Source organism: Panthera pardus, unplaced genomic scaffold, assembly GCF_024362965.1.
Source record: "Panthera pardus isolate Hobbes unplaced genomic scaffold, ASM2436296v1 HiC_scaffold_12, whole genome shotgun sequence".
Lineage (NCBI taxonomy): Eukaryota > Metazoa > Chordata > Mammalia > Carnivora > Felidae > Panthera > Panthera pardus.
The window spans coordinates 7,327,408-7,352,289 of NW_026526677.1; the positions used below are offsets into that span (position 1 = coordinate 7,327,408).

At 51.9% G+C, this 24,882-nt stretch overlaps 1 protein-coding gene across 3 annotated transcripts; it reads right to left on the bottom strand.

Moving 5' to 3' along the window:
* Window positions 1-537: 537 nt before the first annotated feature.
* LOC109246720 (solute carrier family 22 member 20) lies at window positions 538-24,622 on the bottom strand. Of its 3 annotated transcripts, none has more exons than XM_019414949.2 (10): window positions 23,601-24,622; window positions 23,422-23,525; window positions 21,814-21,968; window positions 19,227-19,395; window positions 18,646-18,718; window positions 17,377-17,492; window positions 10,073-10,287; window positions 9,777-9,885; window positions 9,379-9,582; window positions 538-1,100 (listed from the first exon to the last, which is right to left on the bottom strand). In XM_019414949.2, the coding sequence occupies exons 1-10, from the start codon at window positions 23,973-23,975 to the stop codon at window positions 1,004-1,006; spliced, it is 1,617 nt and encodes a 538-aa protein (XP_019270494.2). In that variant the 5' UTR covers window positions 23,976-24,622; the 3' UTR covers window positions 538-1,003. The 3 variants fall into 3 exon arrangements, with proteins under 3 accessions (XP_019270494.2, XP_019270493.2, XP_019270495.1); XM_019414948.2 differs by having other exon boundaries at window positions 18,595-18,718; XM_019414950.2 differs by lacking the exon at window positions 538-1,100 and having other exon boundaries at window positions 9,417-9,578; window positions 18,595-18,718.
* Between the last annotated feature and the right edge of the window lie 260 nt (window positions 24,623-24,882).

Sequence of the window (24,882 nt, forward strand, 5' to 3'; positions counted from 1 at the left end):
GCTTTTTGGATTCTCATTCAAGCTCCCTCCCAAGGGCTAAGCTGCTGAAAGATGACCTTGGCAAAATGGCAGGTCGCAGTGGTTCCTGCCCACACTGTGATATTCTTACTTTTCCCCCCAGATTGTGCTCTTTCCTGGGCTTTAGGGGATGGGACACTGATCTCGTCGATTCCCTGGCCGCTCCAGGAAGAAGGGATTAGACAAGGAAATTTGCCCAAGACTACGAAATGAGCCAGGACTTGAATCCCTGGTGTAAATCTAATCTGAATTCCAGTGAAGGTCAAGGTCAGGGAGGCAGGCACAAGGTCAGAGGGATGCCGTCCCACACCAGGGATTTGTCTCTCTGCAAGACTTGTGGAGAAGCAAACCACATCCCATTTCTGCAAGGTGGTGCTGCGAGGAATGCAGCTGAGGGCTAGAGGTCTCTCCGTCTCCCAAGTCTGGTTTCACCGCTTATTCACCAACTGCTTATTAAGCACGTAAAGCACGTACCACGTGCAAGTCCCACATTTGCTAGTTGAGAAGGTAAGTCACAGACACAGGGGAAGAGAGCTTTAATTGCATATGCGGCCAGAAAGAGGAAAGGCCCCGTGAGTGGAGCAGAATGGGTTCTCAAGAACAAGCCGGGTGGGGCTGTTCCAGGGACAACCAGGGGCAGAAATGTCAGCCACCCTAACGCTGCCAAGACGGTGTTTTGTGGTGGGATAAGAATGAACAGAGGTCTTAAGGGGGCGGATTCAAGGACGGAAGGGAAAACAGTTCCTCCTTTGGTGCCTGGGCATATTTCTCTTGACTTTCTGCATGTTTGGGACGCCAGTTGGCTGCCGCTGGTCGGTTTTCTTCCAGTCGCCACAGCTCTGGTTTGTAGGCAGCTCTTTGGCACGGACTCGCCGGGCCACCACGGTCCTTGGCCAACCTCACCCCTGATCATTGTCAGGAAAAGCCCCAGCGGTGTCTAAACACCGAAGAAGGTGCGGCCAGCAAGCTCCAGGCTCTTGGCAGCTTAGATGGTTTCTTTGAGGGGAGAAGCTCCCAGCTGCTGGAGAGAAATTTCTTCCGTCTTCTCTTCTGCATCCTCCTTGCGAAGACCTTGTCGGACTCTGTTGAAATGAAAAGGCAAATGGAAAAATGAGACGGAGAGGCAGAAAAGAAGGGGTGAGAAGCAGACGGTGTGTGCGCAGCATTCATGGGTGTGTTTGTGCTACGTGCAAGGCATGCGTCGCTGCTGTCCCCAGGAAGGTGGGGGCCGCAGCAGCCCTCCCTCTAGTTCTCACGGGGCACCTCAGGGAAAGAGCGCAAGGTCAAAGAGTTTTCCAGTGAGGACGTGCCAAGGTCACCCAACTGGTGAATGGGGCACGAGGCTCAACGAACTTGCAGGTGCCGGGCTCGGCTCCCTGCGGACCAGGCGCTCCGACAGAGACCCTGGGGGAGTGGGCACTACCAAGGCCCTTCTCCCCCAACCCAGGCAGAGAGTCAGCCAGCCCTGGAGGCAGGGAGGAGAGTGAGGGGATGGGAGATGGCAGGGACGTCACCAGGAAAGCCTCCAAGTCCGAGAGCTGCCCCTTGGGGCTTTCTGCTTGACCGGCTGCGGTTTTGCCCTTTTCTCTTTTATCCGTGTTTCTTTGAAAGGATCTGTGTCTGGGGCGCCTGGGTGGCTCCGTCGGTTACGTGTCCGACTTTGGTTCAGGTCATGATCTCACGGCTGGTGAGTTCGAGCCCCGTGTCTGGCTCTGGGCCGACAGCTGGGAGCCTGGAGCCCACTCTGGATTCTCTGTCTCCATCTCTCTCTGCCCCTCCCCTGCTCATGCTCTCTCTCTCTCTCTCAAAAGAAATAAACATGAAAAAAAATGTTTTATCAGTGTTTTTATTCTTACCTTGTAACTCTTTTATTTCTAATCTCTTAGTTCAATCGTTTAAGCCATTTTTGTGTGTGATTATTGCTTCGATAATCACAAAGAAACAAAGAAACACTTTTCTTCTCGCTTTGCTGTCCTCCATGTGTCTTTTCTGGACTTGAAGCCTTTCCTGACTCTGCCCCTTCGGTCCATCCAGCTTATCTGTCGTATCTGTTGTGTGCCTGCGGGGGCTGACGGACGGCCCTTATGTCCCGCCTGCCAGTTTCTCCCCAGTTCTGGCGATAGATTCCCCATCCCTTTCAAAGATAATTCCGAAAAACCCAGAGGCACACATTCTCAGATCCAACTGCTACAATGGTTAGGCTTGCTCAATATCACTTTTAAAAGTCATCTTATGAGCAAGATGACCAGAGGCAGCCTGTTGTGTGACCCAAAGTCCATGGTCTTCTTTCTTTTTTTAATGTCTGAAATATAATATAGTCAGCGTTAAAAACATGCCGGGGTCAGCCATGCAACTGGTGTTCACCATGGAGGAGAGGGCGGCAGGAGGTCCCAGTTAACCAATGGCCTGGGCTTTGGCCTTGGTGGAGCGCCAGACCTCTTGCTGCAAGGCTGAGAGCCCATCCCCCACCCCTCCCCTCTCTAAGCTCCCAGTACCAGTGGGAGAAGCTCCATGGAAGGTCACTGATTGGATCCTTGGTACTTTGTCCAGGCCCTGCTGCCTCTCATCTGGGTCTTTCCAAGATCATGGCAGGCTTTAAGGAGCGTCAGACCCTTCCCTAGCTTCTAGGCCCCAGAGGGGCACCCTGTGTCTGGGAAACGACTTAACTGAAGGCTTATAAATGCTTTCCTTGTGTGCCTCTCCCCCTTAATTACCAAAGAAAACCTGCTCAATACAGACAACTTGAAGATAATTTTTATGTTGAAAAAATTTGTTTAAGTTTTATTTATTTAAGTAGTCTCTGCACTCAACTTGGGGCTCAAACTCAGTCCCCCGAGACTGAGTCGCATGCTTTCCTGACTGAGCCAACCAGACACCTGGAGATAATTTTTAAAATGTAAACCAGCTAGGAAAAAATATTAAACGTCACTCATACTTTGAGGCAACCACTGTCACCATTTTAACCTCTTTCTTTCTCTCTTTTGAGCCCCTATTTTTTTGTTGTTGTTTTGTTTCTTTTTTGTTGTTTAGTTTTGTTTATTTAAGTCATCTCCACACCCAGCATGGGGCTCAAACTCATGACCTTGAGATCAAGAGTCACATGCTCTACCAACTGGGCCAGCCAGGCACCCCTCGAGTCTCTATTTCCGGACATAATTAAGAAACTATCGGGGCGCCTGGGTGGCGCAGTCGGTTAAGCGTCCGACTTCAGCCAGGTCACGATCTCGCGGTCCGTGAGTTCGAGCCCCGCGTCAGGCTCTGGGCTGATGGCTCGGAGCCTGGAGCCTGTTTCCGATTCTGTGTCTCCCTCTCTCTCTGCCCCTCCCCCATTCATGCTCTGTCTCTCTCTGTCCCAAAAATAAATAAAAAACGTTGAAAAAAAAAATTAAAAAAAAAAAAAAAAGAAACTATCATAATTATTTTAATATACTATTTAACCGTATATTGTAAATATTCCCATGCCCTTAAAAACTCTTCACCAACATAACTTTCAATTATTGCGCAATATATCATAATCTATTTAAATTGTTGGAGATCTGGAGAGTTGACATATTTTTCCTGATACCTCAAGCATGGTGATGAATAGCCTTGTAAATAAACATTTATGTCACATACAATGGCCACATTTCAGCTTATTTCCTTAGGGCAGAATCCTGGAAATGTCACTGCTGCTTAGAAGAACATGAAAAATTTTCCATCTCGTGAACAGCAATGCCAAAGAAACTTCCAGAAAAGTTGCAGGACTTTCCTTCTTCCTGTCCCTACATCTTAATTGACTACTACTATGTTTCCTTTTTTTTTTTTTTTTTCCCTTATTGGGTATTTTAAAATGACCTCTCCCCTGTTTTAATTTGCATTTCTCTCATTATGACTGACCTCACTACCTCTCTTCTGTTTATTTTCGATCAGCATTTCCTTCTTTGTGAATGTGATAGTCTTACTTAAAAGGGTTTTTTGAACAGGGTTATTAGTCAACTGTTCCCTTGCTATGTCGCCCTAAAAATCTGGGGCATAAGTCCAACTGGGTCACAGAGGTTGACCCAACCCCACACCAGGCATTTAGGCCATTCTGAAGAAACACTATCTATCTAGTCTTGTGATTCATGAAGGATCTGGCAACTTAACATAGAAATAATTTATTTACAAATGGGTTTTCGTCAGCCTGTGAAGTGGAGGAAGTTCCCTTCCATCGTTACTCCGGGAACCAGCATTAGAAGGTATGTTACAGGGAATCCCTCTCAGCTTGCGGCCATCTTGGAGATGGGTAACTTGAACCTTGGACGAGCCATTTTCTTCTCTTAATCCTCGACACCCAAGGCCTGTGACCAGCACTCGTAATTAGTTGATGAGATTAGAAATTGAGGAAAACGAAATTGGCTGAGGAGTTCTTGAATTCTTACTGTCTCAAATATCAAAAACTCCGCTCGACTGACTCATGAGAGAGGCTATCTCTTGTCTCTGGTTCCCCAGCATCACTATTTCCTACCAAACCAGAACAAGTTGAGTTGTTTCTGTCTCATATTTGGTTGGAAGGGAATTGCCAAGAAGAGCTCCTTACAGGTTCCTGAAGAAGCCCATGGACCAGAACACTTGGGAACCTTGCAGGGACATACTGAATGTGGATCTAATTATAAGCCCCTCAGAGGTTCTAAAAATCTTAACTACAAGGAGTCCTACGGCTGACGGAACAGGTTATCATTGTCTATGAATCTTCTCGGGGGAGATATTGCCCCCAGGGGGCAACAAGTGGTTCTTGGTACAGGGGAGGGGACAAAAAATCTGAGATATTACAATGGCTTGTGGTCTTCCAAAGGGTCACGGTTCGTGAATAGATACACAGTATATCTGTGGCATTAAAATGTTATTGGGAGGGAGGGGGTGTGATTAGGGAAAAAAATGTGTATGCAAAAAGGTCTCTGTAGTGGGGGTGGGGGTGATAATGTAGAAAGGTCTAAATTCCTAAACCCAAGGCCCCACTTAGGCTGAGATTTACTAATGCAAAGGAGACAGAAAGGGTTTTTAAAAATAAGATCACATCAATCCCTTCCTCCAAGTCCTGCGGTCGTTTCTCTACTGATTTAAAAGCCTAAATTCTCAGTCGTCTCTAGGGCTGCCCCCGCCCCTCTCCAGGCTGGCCTTTCAGGTTCATCACTCAGCTCCTCCCAGCTCTCTGGGACTTCAAGGGGCTTTCACTGGGTGTTCCCTTGTCCAGGAACACACGCCTGCCCTTCTCAGCCTGGCTCATTCCATCTCTCTCAAGTCTAGGGGCATCCCCAACGACTCAATTATTTTCTCTTTAAAAAAATTTTTTTTCTTTAACATTTATGTTATTTTTGAGACAGAGAGACAGAGTGTGAGCGGGGGAGGGGCAGAGAGAGGGGGAGACACAGAATCCGAAGCGGGCTCCAGGCTCTGAGCTGTCAGCACAGAGCCCGACTTGAACCCACAAACTGATCATGACCTGGGCCGAAAACGACACTTGACCGACTGAGCCACCACCCAGGCGCCCCTCGATTATTCTCTCTTAATTACATATTTATTTTTGTGTATTTGCTCTCTACGTGCCTCTCTTAACTCTGTAACCTCCAAGAGGTCACGGATCACATCTTTTCTGTTCACTCTACACCGACACTGAGCACTGTGTCTGGCACACAGTAGGAACTCAGTGAATAATAATTTAATACATAGATCAGATGTCAAAAAGCCTAAATTACACACCAGCTCAAATCTTTGACCTCCAGAACTCTCCAAATCTCCCTGTGTCCTGCACTCTTCTTGGCTCACTTACGGCAGGGCTCCATCTGGACGTGCCCTTGCTTGGTGCCTACTCGAAAGCAGGCTTTGTTGCCCCGGATCTGGCTGTTTCCTCCTTAATAAGTCACAGGCTTCAATTTTGTGTGCAAAAGTTTATGTGAAATGCAAATAGACTTTGAGTGCAGCTAGTCTGCCTTTTGGCATGGTTACACTCGCTCAAGGGGAAGCATAGATGCGAGGATATGAGGTTGGAGGTCTATTGAGGAGAACAACAACCTGTGCCATCGAGAATATATGGAAAACTTTTTTCCCTTCCCCTCCTGAACAATTCGGTCTTCAAGCCATTATGGGGGAAGGGAGTTCAATATGAGAAGGGAGAAACTGGCGGTGGGGCGTGTCAGATTGAGGTTGGAGGTAATGGTGTGAGCTCATCGTTTTCAGTATGATCTCTGGATATGGAAAAACAGATACACAGGTGTGTGATCTATATGTATATTCATATATTTGCCGCTTCTGTGCCCTGAGAGGGCTTGAGAGTAGAAAACCCCCAATAACGGTGAGCCCCTCTCACCTGGATCTTGGCTTCTAAATACGATTCTCTATTAAATGAACCAGGACGCTCAGAGAAATGGCCGCTCCCGGGACAGCCGCAGGGAAGCGATGAGCCTAGACTGTCTGGTTGTGCCAGAAAACAGGGACGTGCTTAAAGAATTTTAAGGGAACACAGAAGTCAAAAGGGTCCTACTGGTCAAATTTGGAACAAATTGAGCAATCAAAATAATCAGGGTATAGGGGCCCCTGGCTGGCTCAGTCGGTTAAGCATCTGACTTCGGCTCAGGTCATGATCTCGCGGTTCGTGGGTTCGAGCCCCACGTTGGGTTCTGTGCTGATAGCTCAGAGACTGGAGCCTGCTTCAGATCCTGTCTCCCCCTCTCTCTGTCCGTCCCCCACCTCAGCTTTGTCTCTCTCTCTCTCTCAAAAATAAATAAATGTTAAAAAAAAAAAAAAAAGAAGTCCAGAGTCGGACACTTAACTGACTGAGCCACCCAGGCGCCCCGAGAACATCCTTGTTCTAAGGAAATACACACGCGAGGCTTTGGGAGAGATGTCTCAATGACTTTCCCTCCTGTGATTCGGACAAAAAGTTCCTTGTCTAGCAAAGCAACATTTGTTGAGCTTAAGAGAGCTCCCTGCCTTTTTGGAGCTCACTTAGTTTTCCACACTCCTGGCAGGACCAGCTAGGTCAGATCCAGTCAGCAAATTGTTGTGGGAAAAATGGCCTTGTTATCAACTTTTATAAAAATTAAAATTATTTTGGGGCGCCTGGGTGGCGCAGTCGGTTAAGCGTCCGACTTCAGCCAGGTCACGATCTCGCGGTCCGTGAGTTCGAGCCCCGCGTCAGGCTCTGGGCTGATGGCTCGGAGCCTGGAGCCTGTTTCCGATTCTGTGTCTCCCTCTCTCTGCCCCTCCCCCGTTCATGCTCTGTCTCTCTCTGTCCCCAAAATAAATAAAAAACGTTGAAAAAAAAAAAATTAAAAAAAAAAAAAATTAAAATTATTTTTAGTAGATGGCCTCCATCATTTTTTAGTTCTTGGTTCATATCCATAACAACCTACGGTAGTTTTAGAATAAATGTTCCTGGCAGGATCAAAGGAAGCGGTGTTACCCCAGCTAGAATTTCATTTGGCATTGGTGGGATTTCTCTATAGCCAGGGAAAGCAAAATGTGATCTTAAACATGGCCAGGATCAGAACCATCGCAGTAACATCAGGGGAGGGCACTTCTCCGGCTGCATTTTCATGTACTTGGGTCCCTCAGGCAACATCTCGGAACACCTGCAAACAGGCTCTGGCTTGGGTTCCTGACGAATATTTACCCAGCATCTGGGGCGTCTGGACCTATATCTGTAGTGTGGGTGGGAATTAAACAGAGAGCATGGGGAGGAACGTTCCAGACAGAGAGAACAGCCTCGGTGGCGTCAGGGGCCAGATCCTGGGAGCCTTGTAAGAGGTCAGATTTTTTTTTTTTTTTAAGATTTCAGATTTTTTAAAAACGTTTTTATTATTTATTTTTGAGAGCGAGAGAGCTCCAGTGGGAGAGGGGCAGAGAGAGGGGGGGACAGAGGATCCAAAGTGGGCTCCGTGCTAACAGCAGCCAGCTTGATATGGGGCTTGAACCCACAAAGCATGAGATCATGACCTGAGCCAAAGTCGGACCCTCAACCAACCGGGCCACCCAGGTACCCCGAGATTTCAGATTTTACCTTTAATGTAAAAAGGTGCCAGTGAAGGGTTCCAAGGAGGAATGGTGTGTTTCTTTACATGGCAAGCCTTTTGCACTAGTTGCTATATAAAGAATAAAGTGGAGGGGCACCTGGGTGGCTCAGTTGGTTAAGCGTCTGACTCTTGATTTCGGCTCAGGTCATGATCTCACGGTTTCGTAGATTTGAGCCCCTCATGGGGCCCTGCACGGACAGCACAGAGCCTGCTTGGGATTCTCTCTCTCTCTCTCTCTCTCTCTCTCTCTCTCTCTCTCCCTCTCTCTGTACCTTGCTCATGCTGTCTCTGTCTCTCTCAAAATAAGCTTAAAAAAAAAAGAATAAAGTGGAAGGGACAGGGGAGGCTATGAGGCTTGTATAGTTATCTAGACCAGGAGGGGGATGGTCACAGGGGTGACAGAGATGGACAGGTTCTAAAGACATTTTGGAGGCAGAATTGGCAGGACTTGCCAAAGCATATGTCCTTGTCCTTGATCTATGTGAGTCCAGCCCTAGGCCATGGCTCAGGTTAGATGTAGGATGCTCATGGGGGATTATTTTTATGTTTTTTTTTAATGTTTATTTATTTTTGAGAATGAGAGACACAGAGTGGGAGCGGGAGAAGGTCAGAGAGAGACGGAGACACAGAATCCGAAGCAGCCTCCAGGCTCTGAGCTGTCAGCACAGAGCCTGATGTGGGGCTCAAACTCACGGACCGCGAGATCATGACCCGAGCCGAAGTCGGAGGCTTAACCGACTGAGCCACCCAGGTGCCCCCACCCTGGCACTTTTAGAAACATCGCCAAAGACACTGTCACCTTACTCGGTGACCTCTCTAAGGAGATCATTAGAGACATTTCACCTGGTGCCAACTGTTGAGAAAAGTTTCACTTTCCCCAGAGAACTGGTATCACTTTTTCTGACAGTAGGACAAAAGTCATTAACGGGCTCTCCCTTTCTGTTGCCAGGAATCTCTGAGCCAAATTTGAAGGCCACCACGGCAGCCACACGGGCCTGTCTTTGCGTCAGGATGTGATACCTCCCCTCCCCACAAACTGCCATCCCTGCTTCTCTGCCCCGCTTTACTTCAGCTCACGTTCCTGCTTTGCCTGGTCCACGGTTTATTCTGGGCTCTGTTTTGACACTGGTTGCCGGCTCTGTCCTTGTTGAACGCTAAGCCGAGATCCCAGACACAAGCGTAGGCGTGGCCTACACGAGTCTCCCAGTACGGCCCCACTCGCCATGACATTGTAGCAGCGGCAGGAGGACACTCGTTGCCCCGGGTTGTGTCACGGGGGACCTGGGCCTGTCTGGCCACCCCCACCCCACCGTGCCCAGAGGCTCCTCACCTCCTCTCCATGGCCTCGATGGTCTCCACCAGGGGCGCGTTGCGGGTCTCAGCCAGGAAGCAGACAGCCAGGCCGGCCAGGATCGAGGTGGCCCCGAAGCCCAAGGGTGGCAGGACGGTGCTGAACTCCCCAAGCGTGGTGACCAGGGGTGCAGTCAGACCCCCAAAGCGGGCACTGACCGAAGCAAAGCCCATCCCCATCTGCCTAGAAAGTGTGGACCGGTCAGTGGCCATGGCCCAGACCTCCCAGAGGGCTGGGAGTGCCAGGGCCTGGGTGCCAGGGGGCAGAGCAGAGAGGAGAGGGGGTCCTGCTTCAGCAAGCCCAGCAGGTGTCGACCTGGAGCTCCCGGGCCTTCCAGGTCGGGGCAGGCGCTGCTCGGCTTCTCCCCATGCACCCACCTGATCTCTGTGGGGTACAGCTCGCCCGTGAACAGGTACACACAGATGAAGGAACTGGCCAGGCAGCCTTTGCCGAGTGCCGCCTGGGCCATGCGCAAGGCCTGCATGTCTGTAGAGGGGGGAGGCAGAGCAGAGGGTCGGGGGTGCTCGGAGCCCCAGAAGGGATCAGGGAGGCAGAGGGGGTAGTGGAGGGAGCAGGGCGCTCAGGAGGGGCTGGGGCATGGAGAGGAGGCAGAGGGTGAGGCTTGGAGCCTGGAAAGGGGGGAGGGAGGCCGGGAAGGTGAGGGATGGCTCACCTTCTGGCACAAACATGTTCGCGATCACCATGAACCCCGCCAGGAGGAGGAAGGAAGCCACTGTGGCCCGGCGGCCCACGTAAATCATGGTGGTGGTGGCTACCAGCATGGCCGGGATGTCTATGACCCCAAACAGGACCTGGACCAGGTATATGCTGAGTCCAAACTTCTGCAGGTCTATGGCCAGCCCGTAGTAAGCCAGGGAGTTGGAGAACCTGGAAGAAGCAGCAGAATGGTCCTGCTCCAGCCCGGGGTTCACTGTTCTGGACCCGGGGGGACAGCACACGGGATGAAAGACACAGGACTCCTCTCTCGGGGGAATATCACCCGACTTCCCGTTCCCCGCCACCAAATCCAAGTCTCTGACTTGAGTCTTAGAGCCCTGGTCCCTCCCCCCGCTTGCCTGCCCAGCCACCTGCTCCCCCAAGCCCGTGGGTTCTGGAATGTGAGTGTTCTCGCCTGTCCCCTCCACCTCCAGCCCTCAGTGGCTGATCTGAGCTTCACGTCTAAGAGCTGGAGGGAGAAAACGAGAGCCTTCCAACAAGGCAAAGACTCCACGGGACCCCCACCGCGTCTCCCAGCGTTTACCGAGAAATCGGCACCTGAAGATGGGCTGCTTCTGGCAAGGGGGTTTACGGCCAATCTGACAGCAAAGGGGGGGAGAGTTCCCACACCCGGTGGGGGTGGGGGGGGGGGGGGTCTCCGCGGAAATTTACGACATCCCTGAGGCAGTGTCTCAAAGAGACATTTGTACATACACGTGCATAGCCGCGTTATTCACAATAGCCGAAAGGCAGAAGCAACCCAACTGTCCATCGAGAGATGAGTTGAGACACAGTGTGTGGTGTATGAGGCCAATTACTCAGCCTTAAAAAGGCAGAAATTCTGGCACGCCCTGGGTGGCTGCTTCGGTGAAGCGTCTGACTCTTGCTTTCGGCTCAGGTCATGACCCCAGGGTCGTGGGATCGCGCCCCGCATCAGGCTCTTCACTGAACATGGAGCCTGCTTCAGATTCTCTCCCTTTCTCTCTCTCTCTCTCTCTCATCTCCCCCCCCCCACTGTGCCTCTCTCCCCCACTTGTGCACTCTCTCTCTCACAAAAAATAAAAAGGGAGTAAATTCTGACAGGTGCTCCGACATGGATGAAGCTTGAGGTGAAATTAACCAGTCACAAAAAGATAAATACTGTACGTTTCCGCTTCCCTGAGGTCCCCAAAGCAGACAAAAGTAGAGACAGCCTGAAGTAGAGACGGAAAGGAGAACGGCGGTTGCCAGGGGCCGGGTGGAGGGAGAATGAGCGCTTGTTTAATGGGTTAAAACAGAGTTTCAGTGTTGCAAGGTGAGGAGGGTTCTGGAACACAGCAATGCTGAACTGCACACCCACAAACAGCCAAGATGCTAAATTTTGTTACGTGTATTTTACCACACTTACGAAAAGCGAAACAAAACGAGGTCCAGAGGAAGGGGGCTTGGGGTTGACGACCCTCATGAAGCCCTGTGGGTCGGCCTGGTTTTGCTGCCGGCGGACCACATGCTGACCACATGGCCTCAGGAGCGTATGGGGAGGGGAGGTGGGAAAACAGAATCCGGCGGTGGGCTCTCCCCAAGCGGGCCTGGCATCTGCCCCCTTCCCCCGACGGAGAAATGCCTACCATCCCTCCCACCCACCCCAGCCACAGGAGTCAGGGGAGATGGAGAAAAAGCAAAGACGCTTCTGGAAAAGTGACACGGTAATTCTTGTTGGGCAGGTCTGAGGGAGTCCACGGGAAATCCGGGTCTGATTTCTCCTCCCAGGTGGAGCTGAGAGGCAAGGCCGCCAACATACTATTTTGAACACTCTGGAAAGCAAACAAACCCAGGATAAAACACCCTGTGGCTCTTAATACTGAGGGGAAGGCAGCGTGATGTAGGCTTTGTTTGCTATGCTTTATGATTTATTTATTTGTTTATTTATTTTTTTTAACGTTTATTCATTTTTGAGAGACAGAACAGAGCGTGAGCGGGGGAGGGACAGAGAGAGAGGGAGACAGAATCCAAAGCAGGCTCTGGGCTCTGAGCTGTCAGCACAGAGCCCGAAGCGGGGCTCGAACTCACTGACCACGAGATCATGACCTGAGCCGAAGTCGGACACTTAACTGACTGGGTCACCCAGGCGTCCCTGTTGGCTTTAGCGTAGATACTTTGACCTTGGGAAGACCAATTCTGCCTCATCAGTCTCCTTACCTGCCTGGACATCAGGGGCATTGCTCGGACCCCCTCTCGATGTCCTTCTGTCCCCACCCCGTCCTCCGCCGACCCTTCCCTTCTGGTGGGCTCCTCTTGCCTTGGCTTCCCGGACACTGAGCCCTCATGCTCTCCTTCCCCCTCTGTCTGGTATTTCTCTGTCTTCTTCCCCCTTCCTCGTTCTCTCCGGTGTACATGTTCCTGCCTTTCTTGCTTCACACCATGGAAATAAATGTTCCACCACGTCTGGGCACACGGCCGTGAACAAGATGGACGCGGCCTGCCCTCCCGGGACTTCCGGTCTGGTGGGGAGACAGGCATTCTGGGAAGGAAACCGCGCTCCTCTCCCCATCGTGGAAACAACTTTGTCACGTTATCCAAACACAACACAATTATCCTTCGTGTTTCCCTGCCTTGCCGTCTCCTGAGCGAACACTGGGGCTCCCTTCCTAGTAAGGCCTCCAGAGCCCCTGGCCTCCTTTCTGGCATGGTTTTGGCAGGAATGTGGGGCAACCTGGACCCCAAGGACAGCAGGGAAGGGCTCAGATGAGGACAAAGACTCTCCTGGAAAAAGCCCTGGACTCTCACTTTCCACCCCTCTCCTCATCTCCCCTCCTCTGCCCAGGGGTCTGCTGCAAGGCCATACCCCTCCCCCATGGCATTTCGGAAAGGCTCTCGTATTTCAGGGAGGGGTCATGGATGGAGCCTGGCTGTCTAGCAGCTTTTTTTTTTTTTTTTTAAGTTTATTTATTTGGAGAGAGAGAGCGGGGGAGGGGCAGAGAGAGAGAGAATCCCAAGCAGGCTCCGCGCTGTCAGTGCAGAGCCCGATGCGGGGCGCGAACTCACACACTGTGAGATCACGATCTGAACTGAAATCAAGAGTCGGACGCATAACCGGCTGAGTCGCCCAGGAGCCCCGATCTAGCAGCTCAGTATCTCTGTCCCCCTCCAACCAAAACAGTTTGCTCTTTATCATGTGCCCTATTTTCATCTTGGGGTAAGAATGACTTTCCAAGGGTGGGGAAGACAAAGGTCTCATCCCTGCTCCCTTATGTGAAACCAGTCTAGAGTCCGACAACCCCAAATGATATTTTTCTCCTCGTGGCCCCTGCAACCACCACATCCTGTGTCATCAAAGATGGTGAACCTAGAAAACTCTTGACTGGGTCACGTGAGGCTGTGACGTCAACAGGAAGAGGAGGGGCCCAAAACAAAGACAAAATTCTTACTTGCCTCCTAGTCATCTTATCACTTAAGAAACGATGAGGGGTTTAGGGGTTCTGTGGGAGGAGCTGGGGGCAGAAACCAATTTATACACTTTCTCTTATCTCATATCACGTAAGGTAACAGTCACAGTCTCCTGGGATTAGGACAGGGATCGATACTACTCATCAGTTAACTATATACAGAGAGAACATATGATTAAATAAATATAAATATATATTTATATTCTGGGTAGAGTTTTTGTCGGATGTTGGTTTTTCTTTTTACATTTTGGAAAAAGTTTATATTCACAGAAACTTTGAAAAGTAAGATTAGACGCCTTTGGGGGGGGGTCGTTATTCAGCCCCCCACAAATAGTATATTCATACAGTGGAATGTTACACAAGGAAAATAACTAAGTTATATCCTGCAACCTGGAGGTGCCTCACAAACATGATCTTGAACAAGAGAAACTAGTTGCAAAAGAGTACACGCTGGGGGCGTCTGGGTGGCTCAGTCAGTTACGCATCTGACTTTGGCTCAGGTCATGATCTCACAGTTTGTGAGTTCAAGCCCCGCGTCGGGCTGTGCGCTGACAGCTCGGAGCCTGGAGCCTGCTTCGGATTCTGTGTCTCCCTCTCTCTGCCCCTCCCCTGCTTGTGCACACGCTCTCTCAAAAATAAAGAAATCAACATTAAAAGAGAGAGAGAGAGACCTAAAGAGACTCTTAACAATAGAGAACAAACTGAGGGTTGATGGAGGGAGGTGGGTGGGGGATGGGCTAGATGGGTGATGGGCATTAAGGAGGCCACTTGTTCTGATAAGCACTGGGTATTGTATGTAAGTAATGAATCACCAAATTCTACCTCAGAAACCAATATTGCGCTGTATGTGAACTAACCAGAATTTAAGTAAAAATTCACAAAAAGTATTGCAAAGCTGCTATGTGCCATGAGCTGGATTCACACAACACTGTACAGATATTTACACATGTGATTAAGTTATTAAAAGTAAGCAGCACGGGTGCCTGGGTGGCTCAGTCGGTTAAGCATCTGACTTCAGCTCGGGTCACGATCTCACATTTAGTGGGTTCAAGCCTCGCATCGGGCTCTGTGCTGACGGCTCGGAGCCTGGAGCCTGCTTCTGATTCTGTGTCTCCCTCTCTCTCTCTCTGCCCCCTCCCCCTCTCATGCTCTCTCTCTCTCTCTCGAAAGTAAATAAAACACCTTAAATTTTTTTTTTAAATTCTAATCTTCACAAGCAACTTATGTGGTAGGTACTTTTATGACATCAATGTTACATATGGGGAAACTGAGGCACAGAGAGGCTAAGTAACTCGCCCGAGATCACACAGACAGTAAGTGGCAAGAGTTGAGATTCTAATCCAAGCGATCGGGTTCCAAGTCCCGCCTCTTTTGTTTTTGTTTTATTTATTTATTTATTTTTTAAATTTAAAAAAATTTTTTTTAACGTTTATTTATTTTTGAGACAGAGAGAGACAGAGCATGAATGGGGGAGGGGCAGAGAGAGAGGGAGACACAGAACCGGAAGCAGGCTCCAGGCTCTGGGCCATCAGCCCAGAGCCCGACGCGGGGCTCGAACTCACGGACCGTGAGATCGTGACCTGAGCTGAAGTCGGACGCTTAACCGACTGAGCCACCCAGGCGCCCCTTGTTTTATTTTTTTAATCGAAGTACAGTTGAGTCCTGCCTCTTAACCAACACACTGTGCTGCCTGTATGTTTCTGAGCTGTTTGAAAAGAAAATATTTTTCTCAATGAGTACGCCGTACGTTTTATCTAGGAAAAAAGCCAGCGAAGAAAGAGAAATGCAAGTTAACAGAAAGCATTTACAACAGAAGTTTGTGAAAGTCTACCAGTTCCTCCCCACCCGCTGAAAACCGTCTGGGCGTCCCAGTCGCTAGCTGTCCAAGTTCCTCCCTTTTAACAGAAATGGGCCTTAGCTTATTCTTCCCAGAGGGATCCAAGAGGGGACTTTCAACCCTGGAACTTTTTGGTTTCTTTGTTTTTTTGGTTTTTTAAGTAGGCTTCACACCCAGAGTGGAGCCCCACGTGGGACTTGAACTCAGACCCTGAGATCAAGACCTGAGATCAAGAGCTGGACGCTTAACGACTGAGCCACCCAGGCACGCCCACCCTGGAATTTTTAATTTATGATGTTTCTTCCCAGTGGGAAGAAGACAGGAAAGTTGGAAGCTCACAGGCCAGGGGAAAGCCTGGGTCAGCTGGGTGACCGCAGTAGGGCGTCCCTTCCCTGACTTGGGTTCCGAGGAGTTCTCTGGCTGCCCAGAGCCAGAACTGCCCCACGGGCAACACTGTTGGGGCAGAAGCCCTCTCAAGGTCCAGAGTGGTGGACCATTCCACATTTCCACTGCACAACAGATACAGTTCCAGACTTAAATCAGAGAACAGAATCTACCTGAGCACTTAAACCCCAGCCAGGTGTGGGGTTATATGTCCAAAAGTTTTGTTCTCTCTCTCATTCTCTCTTTTTTTTTTTAAACACTTATTTAGTTTTGGGAGAGCGCAAGCAGGGAAGGGGCAGAGAGAGGGGGACGGAGGGTCCAAAGCGGGCTCTGTGCCGACAGGCTGACGGCAGCGAGCCTGATGCAGGGCTCGAACTCGTGAACCGCGAGATCGTGACCTGAGCTTAAGTCAGACGCTCGGCCGACTGAACCACCCAGGCGCCCCCAAACGTTTAGTGTTTAAAAGGACCTTAGGGGTAAGTATCTAAGTAGAAAATTGCGGCACCAGGAGGCTGGCTGGCTTGTTCAAGGTCACCCAGGGAGTCTGTCTTCTATCACTGCCTGGCTGGTTCCCACTAAATCCGAGGGCTGGGTCTGCTCCAGAGAACAGGTCATTCATAGCCTGTGTTCCCTACTTCACAAATATCCCTATTTCACACTTACTATTATTCTGTCAAGTGAAATGACAATGGTCCCCTCCCATTTTTTAAATCAGCTCCTTATCTGAGGATTTGCCAGCTTCCAGTCTGTGCCAAGGGGAACGGATCGCTTTTGTATTTTTACCCATTAAAAGAAACTTTTTTTTAATGTTAATTCATTTTTGAGAGAGAGAGAGAGAGAGAGAGAGAGAGAGAGAAACAAAGCATGAGCAGGGGAGGGGAAGAGAGAAAGGGAGACACAGAGTCTGAGGCTGGCTCCAGGCTCTGAGCCGGCAGCACAGAGCCCAATGCGGGGCTTGAACTCGTCAACCGCGAGATCATGACCTGAGCCAAAGTCAGATGCTTAACCGACTGAGCCACCCAGGCGTCCCTGTATTTTTATCCCTTTTACATCTTCAGGCCCATCTACACAGCTGCTGTGAATTTCTTCCTGCTCACGTGGCAAACTCCACAGCCATTTTGTAAAATCCCCCTAAATGCCATTTCCTGCATGAAGCACTCAGCATCCCCAGCCAAGAGAACTGCCATAAGGACACTTGTCATACCTCATAGACATTACCGTTTCCCTGTCTGTCCCCTTCTGGACCCCCAAGTGTTTTTCTAGAGTGGGACACTTCCCAGAATCTCCTGGAGAGCCCCAAGGGCATATCAGGATGGGACAAGGTGCATTTGGGAAAAGCTGTGTGGGTGATTTCAACAGGTGGCCCTCCACCAAGGTGAGACCCACTGCCCAGATTTGGGGTTCCTAGGTCAGCCCAGATGTCTCATCTATGACCACATATCAGCGCCCAGCAGAGGGTCAGAGGACCCTAGAGAAAGAGTATGAAACAAGATTGAATTCACAAGGCTCACCTGCCTGTTACGTTAAGAGTATTTAAGAACAGACTTTGGAAGTGGGGATGAAAGGCATGTCCTGGCCTCAGGTCAAAGACTTGGGCTTGAGCACATCACCTACCAGACCACCATGAGACAGCACGTGATCTTTCGGATGGCCGGGGTTCGGAAGAGGTCCAAGACTGAGTTGGAAGGGCAGACGCTTGCTATTTCACTCTGGATGTAGGAGGTCACCACCTGGGCAAGGAAAGGTTGATCAGCAGAAGGGAAGGATCTGGGATCCTATCTTCCTGCCAGGAGTCCCTTCATCTGTGGAGAGGAAGGTCAAGGTTGAGTTCTCTGGCAAGATGGCTGTTTCTAGTCTCCTCTCTGTCCTGAGACCAACGGCCCTCGACAGATTGTGTCCCGAGCTTTAGAATGAAGCAGAGGCTCTCATGCGAGTTCCAAGACTCCTGAGCTGCCTGCTGCTTAGGCTGAAATAGCCACCTGTGGTTCAAGAGAGACCCTCATGCCTCACTTCTGGTAGAGGATCTGAGATTGGCTTGGCCAGTGGTCAGGGGTAGGGGTTTCACGTGGTTCTGCCACTCCCCACCGTGTGTTCTTAGGCAAATGACGTGATGCATTCAAACTTCAGTTTCCTTATCTGCTACAGTGACAATTAAATGAGATTATGGGGGCACCTGGGTGGCTCAGTTGGTTGAGTGTCGGACTCTTGATCAGGTCACGGTCAAAGGAGGGTGGATCAAGCCTGCTTAAGATTCTCTCTCTCTCCCTCTGCCTCTTTCCCCCACTCGTGTGCTCTCTCTCTCTCTCTCTCAGATTAAATAAATAAATAAATAAATAAAACTTTGTACCTTAGCATGGTGCCTAACACGGGGCTCGATAAATGGTACTTAATTTATAATAACTGGTGACTGTCTTATAAATGGTAATTATCTTATGAGGGTATTTATAACACATGGTACTTTTATTATTGATTCTTTGATAATTTCACCTTATGATTTCTATGTTAATGTTTTCATTTTATTTTGTTATTGTATTTAAGTCTCAGCGAGGCGTCGATGGGAATGCGGTCCCCCCCCCCCCCCCCCGCCCCTCCATGGCATAGATGGATGGCCTGATCAACAAAGCAGTTAAATTATTTATCTCAGATCACACAGCCGTTCGATGGCGAACGTTTTGGCCAGACCGGAACTCATCCTACTCTGCTTATTCCGCCGCCTCTCCACCTGGATGGTGGACGAGTCCTGGGAAGCTACTAAATCCTGGTACATCTTGAGGCCGGCCACCAGCAAGATTAGAAATGGTTCCTACTCTTCCTTGCACCCTTGCTGCCCACCTCTTTGGTCAGCCTTTCCCCTTCCTCCATTCTCCCATTCATAACAGCCACCTTCCGAAGGTTCTCCACAGCTAGCTGGGACTTGCCATGGAGCAGGAGCCATCGGGATGACTCTGGCAGCCACCTGTGACCGAAAGAAGGACGAAGAATGGCAGCGTTGAGCGGAACCCACTCTCCAGACCCAAGTACACCTTCGTTCCCCTTCCTTCGGACCCTGAAAGGTGACCTCTCCCGCTGCCTGCTGAATCCGGAAGACTGGGACATGCCAGCTTGCCTTTTTCAGCGCGCACCAGACAGGGAATCCCTGAAGGGCATCTAGTAACTTCCACACATCCAGTTTTGAATCTGGTTGTGACGCTGGTGTGTAGCTTAAATGAGGCACGGGCCCTCCCTGGGCTGTGCCTCGGTTCCCCACTGGTTGTGAGTTGCAAAGGAACTGATGAGGCAAAACCGCTGTAATATTCTGGAGCCCCACGCTAGTGTAAGGGATTTTATTGGAGCTTCCCGATAAGCCACGGGCCGTACCTGTGAGCCCATGGCCTCCACAGGCATCGACCCTCTTTCGTGGGTCACTGCATACCCCAAACTTGTCATCCGCCCCACGCCCCACGCCCCTCTCTGTCAGGACATACCAAGAATAGAGGAAGAAGATGAGGAAAGGAACAGAGACAGCAAACTGTAGCCACCGCCAGGGGCGGATCACATATGCCACTCCGGCCAGGATGAGCTGACCCAAGGTAAAGGAGTATCCCAGCAAGACCCCCGCCACGGTCCGGCCCCGGGTGGGCATCCACTCCACGACTGCAGAGAAAAGCAGGACAGGATCAGTGGGACTCATAGCCCACGGGGTTGTCTCACTCACCTGTGCCCTTTATAGGCACTCTGTGGACACCTGAAATTTTCCCCGAGATCTGCTGAGACACAGGGAGCATCAAAGAATCAGACATAACCAATAAAACCACAAGGATGTTAGGAAAAATCACGGCAGATTTTTTTTTTTTCAATCCTAGAGTCAGGAAAAGCTTTTCTAAGAAAGTCATAAAACCCAGAAGCAACCAAAGGGAAGATCAACAAAACTTGAGTCCATAAACACAGGAACGTCTGAATATAAACAAACACAAACAAACACCATGAGCCAGGTCACAAGGTCAGCAAACACAAGCAAAGGAACAAAAAATTTGCAACTGAAATTACAGATAGAGGGTGAATTTCCCTAACATTGGACCGGTTCCTACAAATCAATAGGAAACGGAAGAAAAGGCAAAACAAACGAACAAAAAACAGGCAAAAGATGTAGATGGTTGGTAGGAAAGGAAATAGAATGGCTCTCAATTACATGATTGTTTTGTAAACAGCAAAACTTGGGAACAACCTACAAGCCCATCTATGGGGGACTGGTTGAATCATGCACGCTCGTAGGAGGCAACCACAACAGATTAACGAGGACACGTCTTCCCCATGAGCAGCCAGCTCCTGTGTCCATCGTGTGTCCAGGCCATCAGCAAATGCTGTTGCTTCCACGGGCAGAATCTAGCAGAGCCCCTCCTGCTTCCTCCTGCTACCCCCTGGCCCAAGCCCGTCCGCAGCCTGCTGACCGGCACGGGAGCCCCGGAACTGGCCCCCACGGGGATCCTGGCAAATGCTAAGTCAGATCCTCTCCGCAGCTCGGGATCCTTGAGTGGCCCCCGTCTTGCTCAGAGTCAAAGCCAAAGTCTTGTAAATGGCCACAGGGCCTAAGGGTCTGCCCCCCAACTCCCTGACCTCATCCATCACCACTCCCCTGCCCCCTCCCCACCCCGTGCTCTGCTCCAGCCACAAGGACCCCGTCCTCTGGAGCCCACTAGAAACACACACCCCTCGGGGTCTTTGCCTGGAATGTCCTTCCCCCCAGATAGCGGCAGATGCCCTCCCTCCCTCCTGTGAGCTTTACTCAGTGACCCCTCTCAGTGAGGACTTTCCCTGGCCACTGCCCCCTCCCTCTGCCCCCCACCCCAAGCTTATTTCCTTTGCGGGCTTTAATTTTCTCCTGTAGCACTTATCACTTTCCAACATACTATATAATCTACTTATTTGTGTTACTATCTTTCTTCCTGCACAAGAGCACGGGCTCCACAGGAGCAGAGATCTGCCTTGTTCGTTGCTCTGTCTCTGGTGCTTAGAGGAGCATCAGGTACACGGCGGTGCATGTATGTGTGTGGGGAGGGGTGTGTGTATATGGGTGCATGTGTATATAGGGGTGTGTGTGTGTCATAGAGGCGATTCTAGCATGAGATGGGCCATGCATGTCCATTCCTGCCTTCAGATCCCACGGGCTGTGGCTTGACACCCCATCCCGAAGGCTGAGGCGAGTGGGCTGGGATTTCCTGGGATCCTGAGTGAGCTCGTGCAACCTTCGATGTCCTGATTCAGGGAGGGGGGCTGTCAGGTGCGCCGGCCTGGCACCTCCCGGTTCTCCAGCCCCAAGATCTCCCCCACCCCTGAAACGAAAGATCCATTCCGTCTTTGGCAGCCGTCTGGATCCCTCAGACCCTCCCTGAGCCTGTCCCGGGAGCAAACTAAGTCATCAGCAAACGCAGGTGGCTAGCCTGCATCCACCGTGGGTTTCCTGCTGCCTGACAGTGCGCCGGGCCAGAGCCACCGGGAGCTGCCTGAAACCAGCCTGCAGTGAGGACGGACCCTGTTACTTCGGCCTGGGGCGGGGGGGGTGGTGGACGTTCCCACTTGGCTTCCAGGGCACAAGGTCTCCACCATGGCGCTGTGGAGTCACCACCTTTGCGGCCTGGGTGAATCCTGCCCCTTTTGGAGCCACATAAGCCCCGCAGCCTTGGGGGCCACTGTATCTCACCTCCCTTCTGGGTCCCCGCCCTGAGCCCACAACGAGTCTGGCATACAGTAGGCGCTTACTAAGTGGTTATCGTTGACTTATTCACACAGGAAATAATTCAACCCTCTCAGCATACAGGTGGGCAAATCGAAACCCAGGGTCCACAGCTCACTGCTGACAGGGTCATGGTTGAGAGCCCAGGTCACCCAAGAACCCCGGGCTGGGTTCTGAGTGGAGGTTCTGAGTGGAGGTTCTGAACCCCGGTTCTGAGTGGAGGTTACTGGGTGAGACTCCCAACACAACACAACACAACAGGAAAGACTGCACTAATAGGGCGGCCATCCCCACTTCCACGAGCCCCCCTCCCCGCCAGGCCCCTCCTCGGCCGGACTCACCCAGGGAGAGGGAGTTGAGGATGATGCCGGAGAAGGTCATGCCCATCAGGAACCGGAAGACACAGTAGGCACCGAAGGAACCGAAGTATGCCGTGGCGGCCCCCGAAACTGCCAGCTGCAGGTAGGACCAGACCAGGGGGCCCTTGCGGCCCAGCCTGAGCCAGGCGCCGGGCACGAGGTTAGGGTCGGAGGTGGCAGCAGCAGGGAGGGCAAGAGGAAGTGCCCCCCAGGCCCCTCCCTCATAACAGAATATCCGCTGGGCCCCAGGCCCTGGAGGCAGAGGTTGGTCAGGGAGGGAGAAGCGTGGTGTGGAAGAAAACTGAAGACGCAGGGATGTATTTCCTCTTTGGCCCCTTCACTTGAGGAGTATCTCTGGCCACCCCCCCCCCCCACCTCCTAATCTTCAGGCTTAGGGAAAGGCAGGGATTCTGCCAAGGTCCAGAGGCAGGTGCAGCAGGTGGGGAGAGGGTCCCCTGTGCGAACTTCTGGCTGGCTGGAGGCCTCACCCCGGAACTCACGGGCCACTGGGAGCAGGATCCCCGGGTCAACTCTTCATGGAAACTGGTCATGTTGGGAAGGCCAGGGTGGGTTGGGGCCTTGTCACACCACAAAGGGGTCAAAGGTCAGGGTTCAGGGTAGCAGGGTTATCCCAGTCCGGTTCTGACACTGCCCCGTTTTTTCAGTGAGGGTCCAGGGCCAGAGTTTTCTAGCTGGGCTGGGAGGGCCGCAGGCTATCAAGGGGGCGGGCAACATTTCTTCTCCACACACCCCATGATACACTCACTCATTCAGTCATTCATTCTTTTTGTGGGGGAGGGGGAGAGAGAGAGGGCGGGGGGGGGGGGGTTGGGGCAGAGCGAGAGGAAGACACAGACTCCCGAAGCAGGCTCCAGGCTCCGAGCCGTCAGCACAGAGCCCGACGCGGGGCTTGAACCCACAGACCGCGAGATCATGACCCGAGCTGAAGTCGGACGCTTAACCGACTGAGCCACGAACGCGCCCCGGGGAGGGGTCTCTCTAATGGAATACGCAGAGGCCTCGAAGTGAAGAAGAAGCCGGTCACAGAAGCATGCGTGGGGTGGGCCAGCATTTGTATAATGAAGGTGGGACAGAGCAGGTGCCCACATGTCCATGTTGGCTTGGACTGCATAAAGTCATAAACCATCGCCGGTAGGATGCACAGAAACCAGGCTGCCCTCTAGAAATTACTGGACGGCAGGGCAGGAGTGGGAAAGGGACAGGTCCCTGCATGCTCTCTCCTACCTTCTGGAATTTTGAACCGTGTGAATGTGTTATGTATACACAAACAAGCCTCAATAAAGGAACGTTAGGGGCGCCTGGGTGGCTCAGTCGGTTAAGCATCCGACTTCAGCTCCAGGTCAAGGTCTCACAATTCGTGGGTTCAAGCCCCACGTCGGGCTCCGTGCTGACAGCTCGGAGCCTGGAGCCTGCTTCAGACTCTGTGTCTCTCTCTGCCCCTCCTCCACTCGTGCCCGGCCTCTCACTCAAAACTAAATAAACATTAAGAACTATTTTTTAAAAATACAGAAAGAAGAAAAATTAACGAAGAGGCTCAGGTGGCTGGGACCCTCCTCCCTAAAGGCTCACCTGTCCGCGAGGCCACCAAACACGATGGCGCCCACCAGCACGCCGGCCATGTAGATGGACTGAGCGAGGTCGCGGAGGGGGCGGGCCTCACACACCAGATCCCACTGCAGGGGAGAGAGGGACGCTCCAGCCTCGGCCTCGGGCAGCAGCCCCCCACCCCGCCCCCGGCCCCCGCTGACCTCCATCACGATAGTGGACGGGAAAACGCTGCGGTCATAGACCCAGCCGTCCCTGCAGCCCTCCGTGGCCGCCCCGCGGACAGACGTGTTGGGGCTCAGGAGGGCCCACTGAGGCTCCTTGAAGCGCCGGCATGGCTCGGGGTCCCCCCGGCGGTCCAGGGGTACGACGGCCCTGAGCCAGGCCCCCGAGTCGTTGGTGGCGGCCGCAGTGTGGTTGGCGGGGCCCTGGCAATGGTGGCGAGGCACGGCAGCCGTGAAGTTCTGCAGGAAGTTGTGACAGGCCAGCAGGCTGCAGGGCAGCAGCAGCAGGCCCGTGTAGATGACCTGGAAGCGACCCACTCCGCCTAGGCGGTCCAGCAGGTCTGTGAAGGCCATGGCCGCGGGCCTGGCCTACGGCCCAGCCTGCCGGGGCCTTATGTAAAGGACGGGGCCCTGGGAGGTGGAGGAACAGGCCCGGGGTCAGGACCACAGATGCCCCGTGTCTGGCAGGTCGGAGGGATCCAATTACACCTCACAGGAGGCCTCGAGTGTCCCCAGGTCTGCAGGCCCCCGCCCCCCGGCCCTTTGTCCTCATTTCTCTTAATCTCACTTCCCAGTTCGAAGACCAGGGGTCCCAGGGCGCTACCTCACAGCGCACTGCCCACCGCTCAGGTCTGCAGGCCCAGCCACCGGACCCCTGCCTTCGCCAGGAGGACCCCAGCAGTAAATGGGGCACCATCACCACGCTCCCCTTTATTCTGGAGGCCTTTGTGAGGCATCCTCAAGAACCCGATTCCAGCCTCGGCACATGGGATCCAGTCCCTGTCCCCCAACCCTCAAGAAGTCAGGGGCTGGCTGCACAGGAGAGCCTGAGGTGGGGGGCCGGGGGAGAAGTCCTTTACAAATGCTCATACAGGGCAGGGGCGCCTGCGTGGCTCAGTCGGTTAAGTGTCCAACTTTGGCTCAGGTCATGATCTCGTGGTTGGTGAGTTCGAGCCCCGCATCGGATTGAGCATCGAAGCACAGAGCCCGCTTCAGATCCTTTGTCCCCACCTCTCTCTGCCCCTCCCCAGCTCATGCTCTCTCTCTCTCTCTCTCTCAAAAATAAATACAAATTGAAAAAAGAAAAAAAGCATTGAAAATGCTCAAACAAGGCAGCCAAGGGGAAACCCTGATCTCCCTGCCTCCGCCCCAGGCACTCAGCCCCAGCGTGGGGGTTCGTGAGGGGTTAGGGCCTCCAGATCATCCAGACCCTTAGCATCCCAACCGTCTCATCAGACAAAACCCAATACAGAGAACTAAG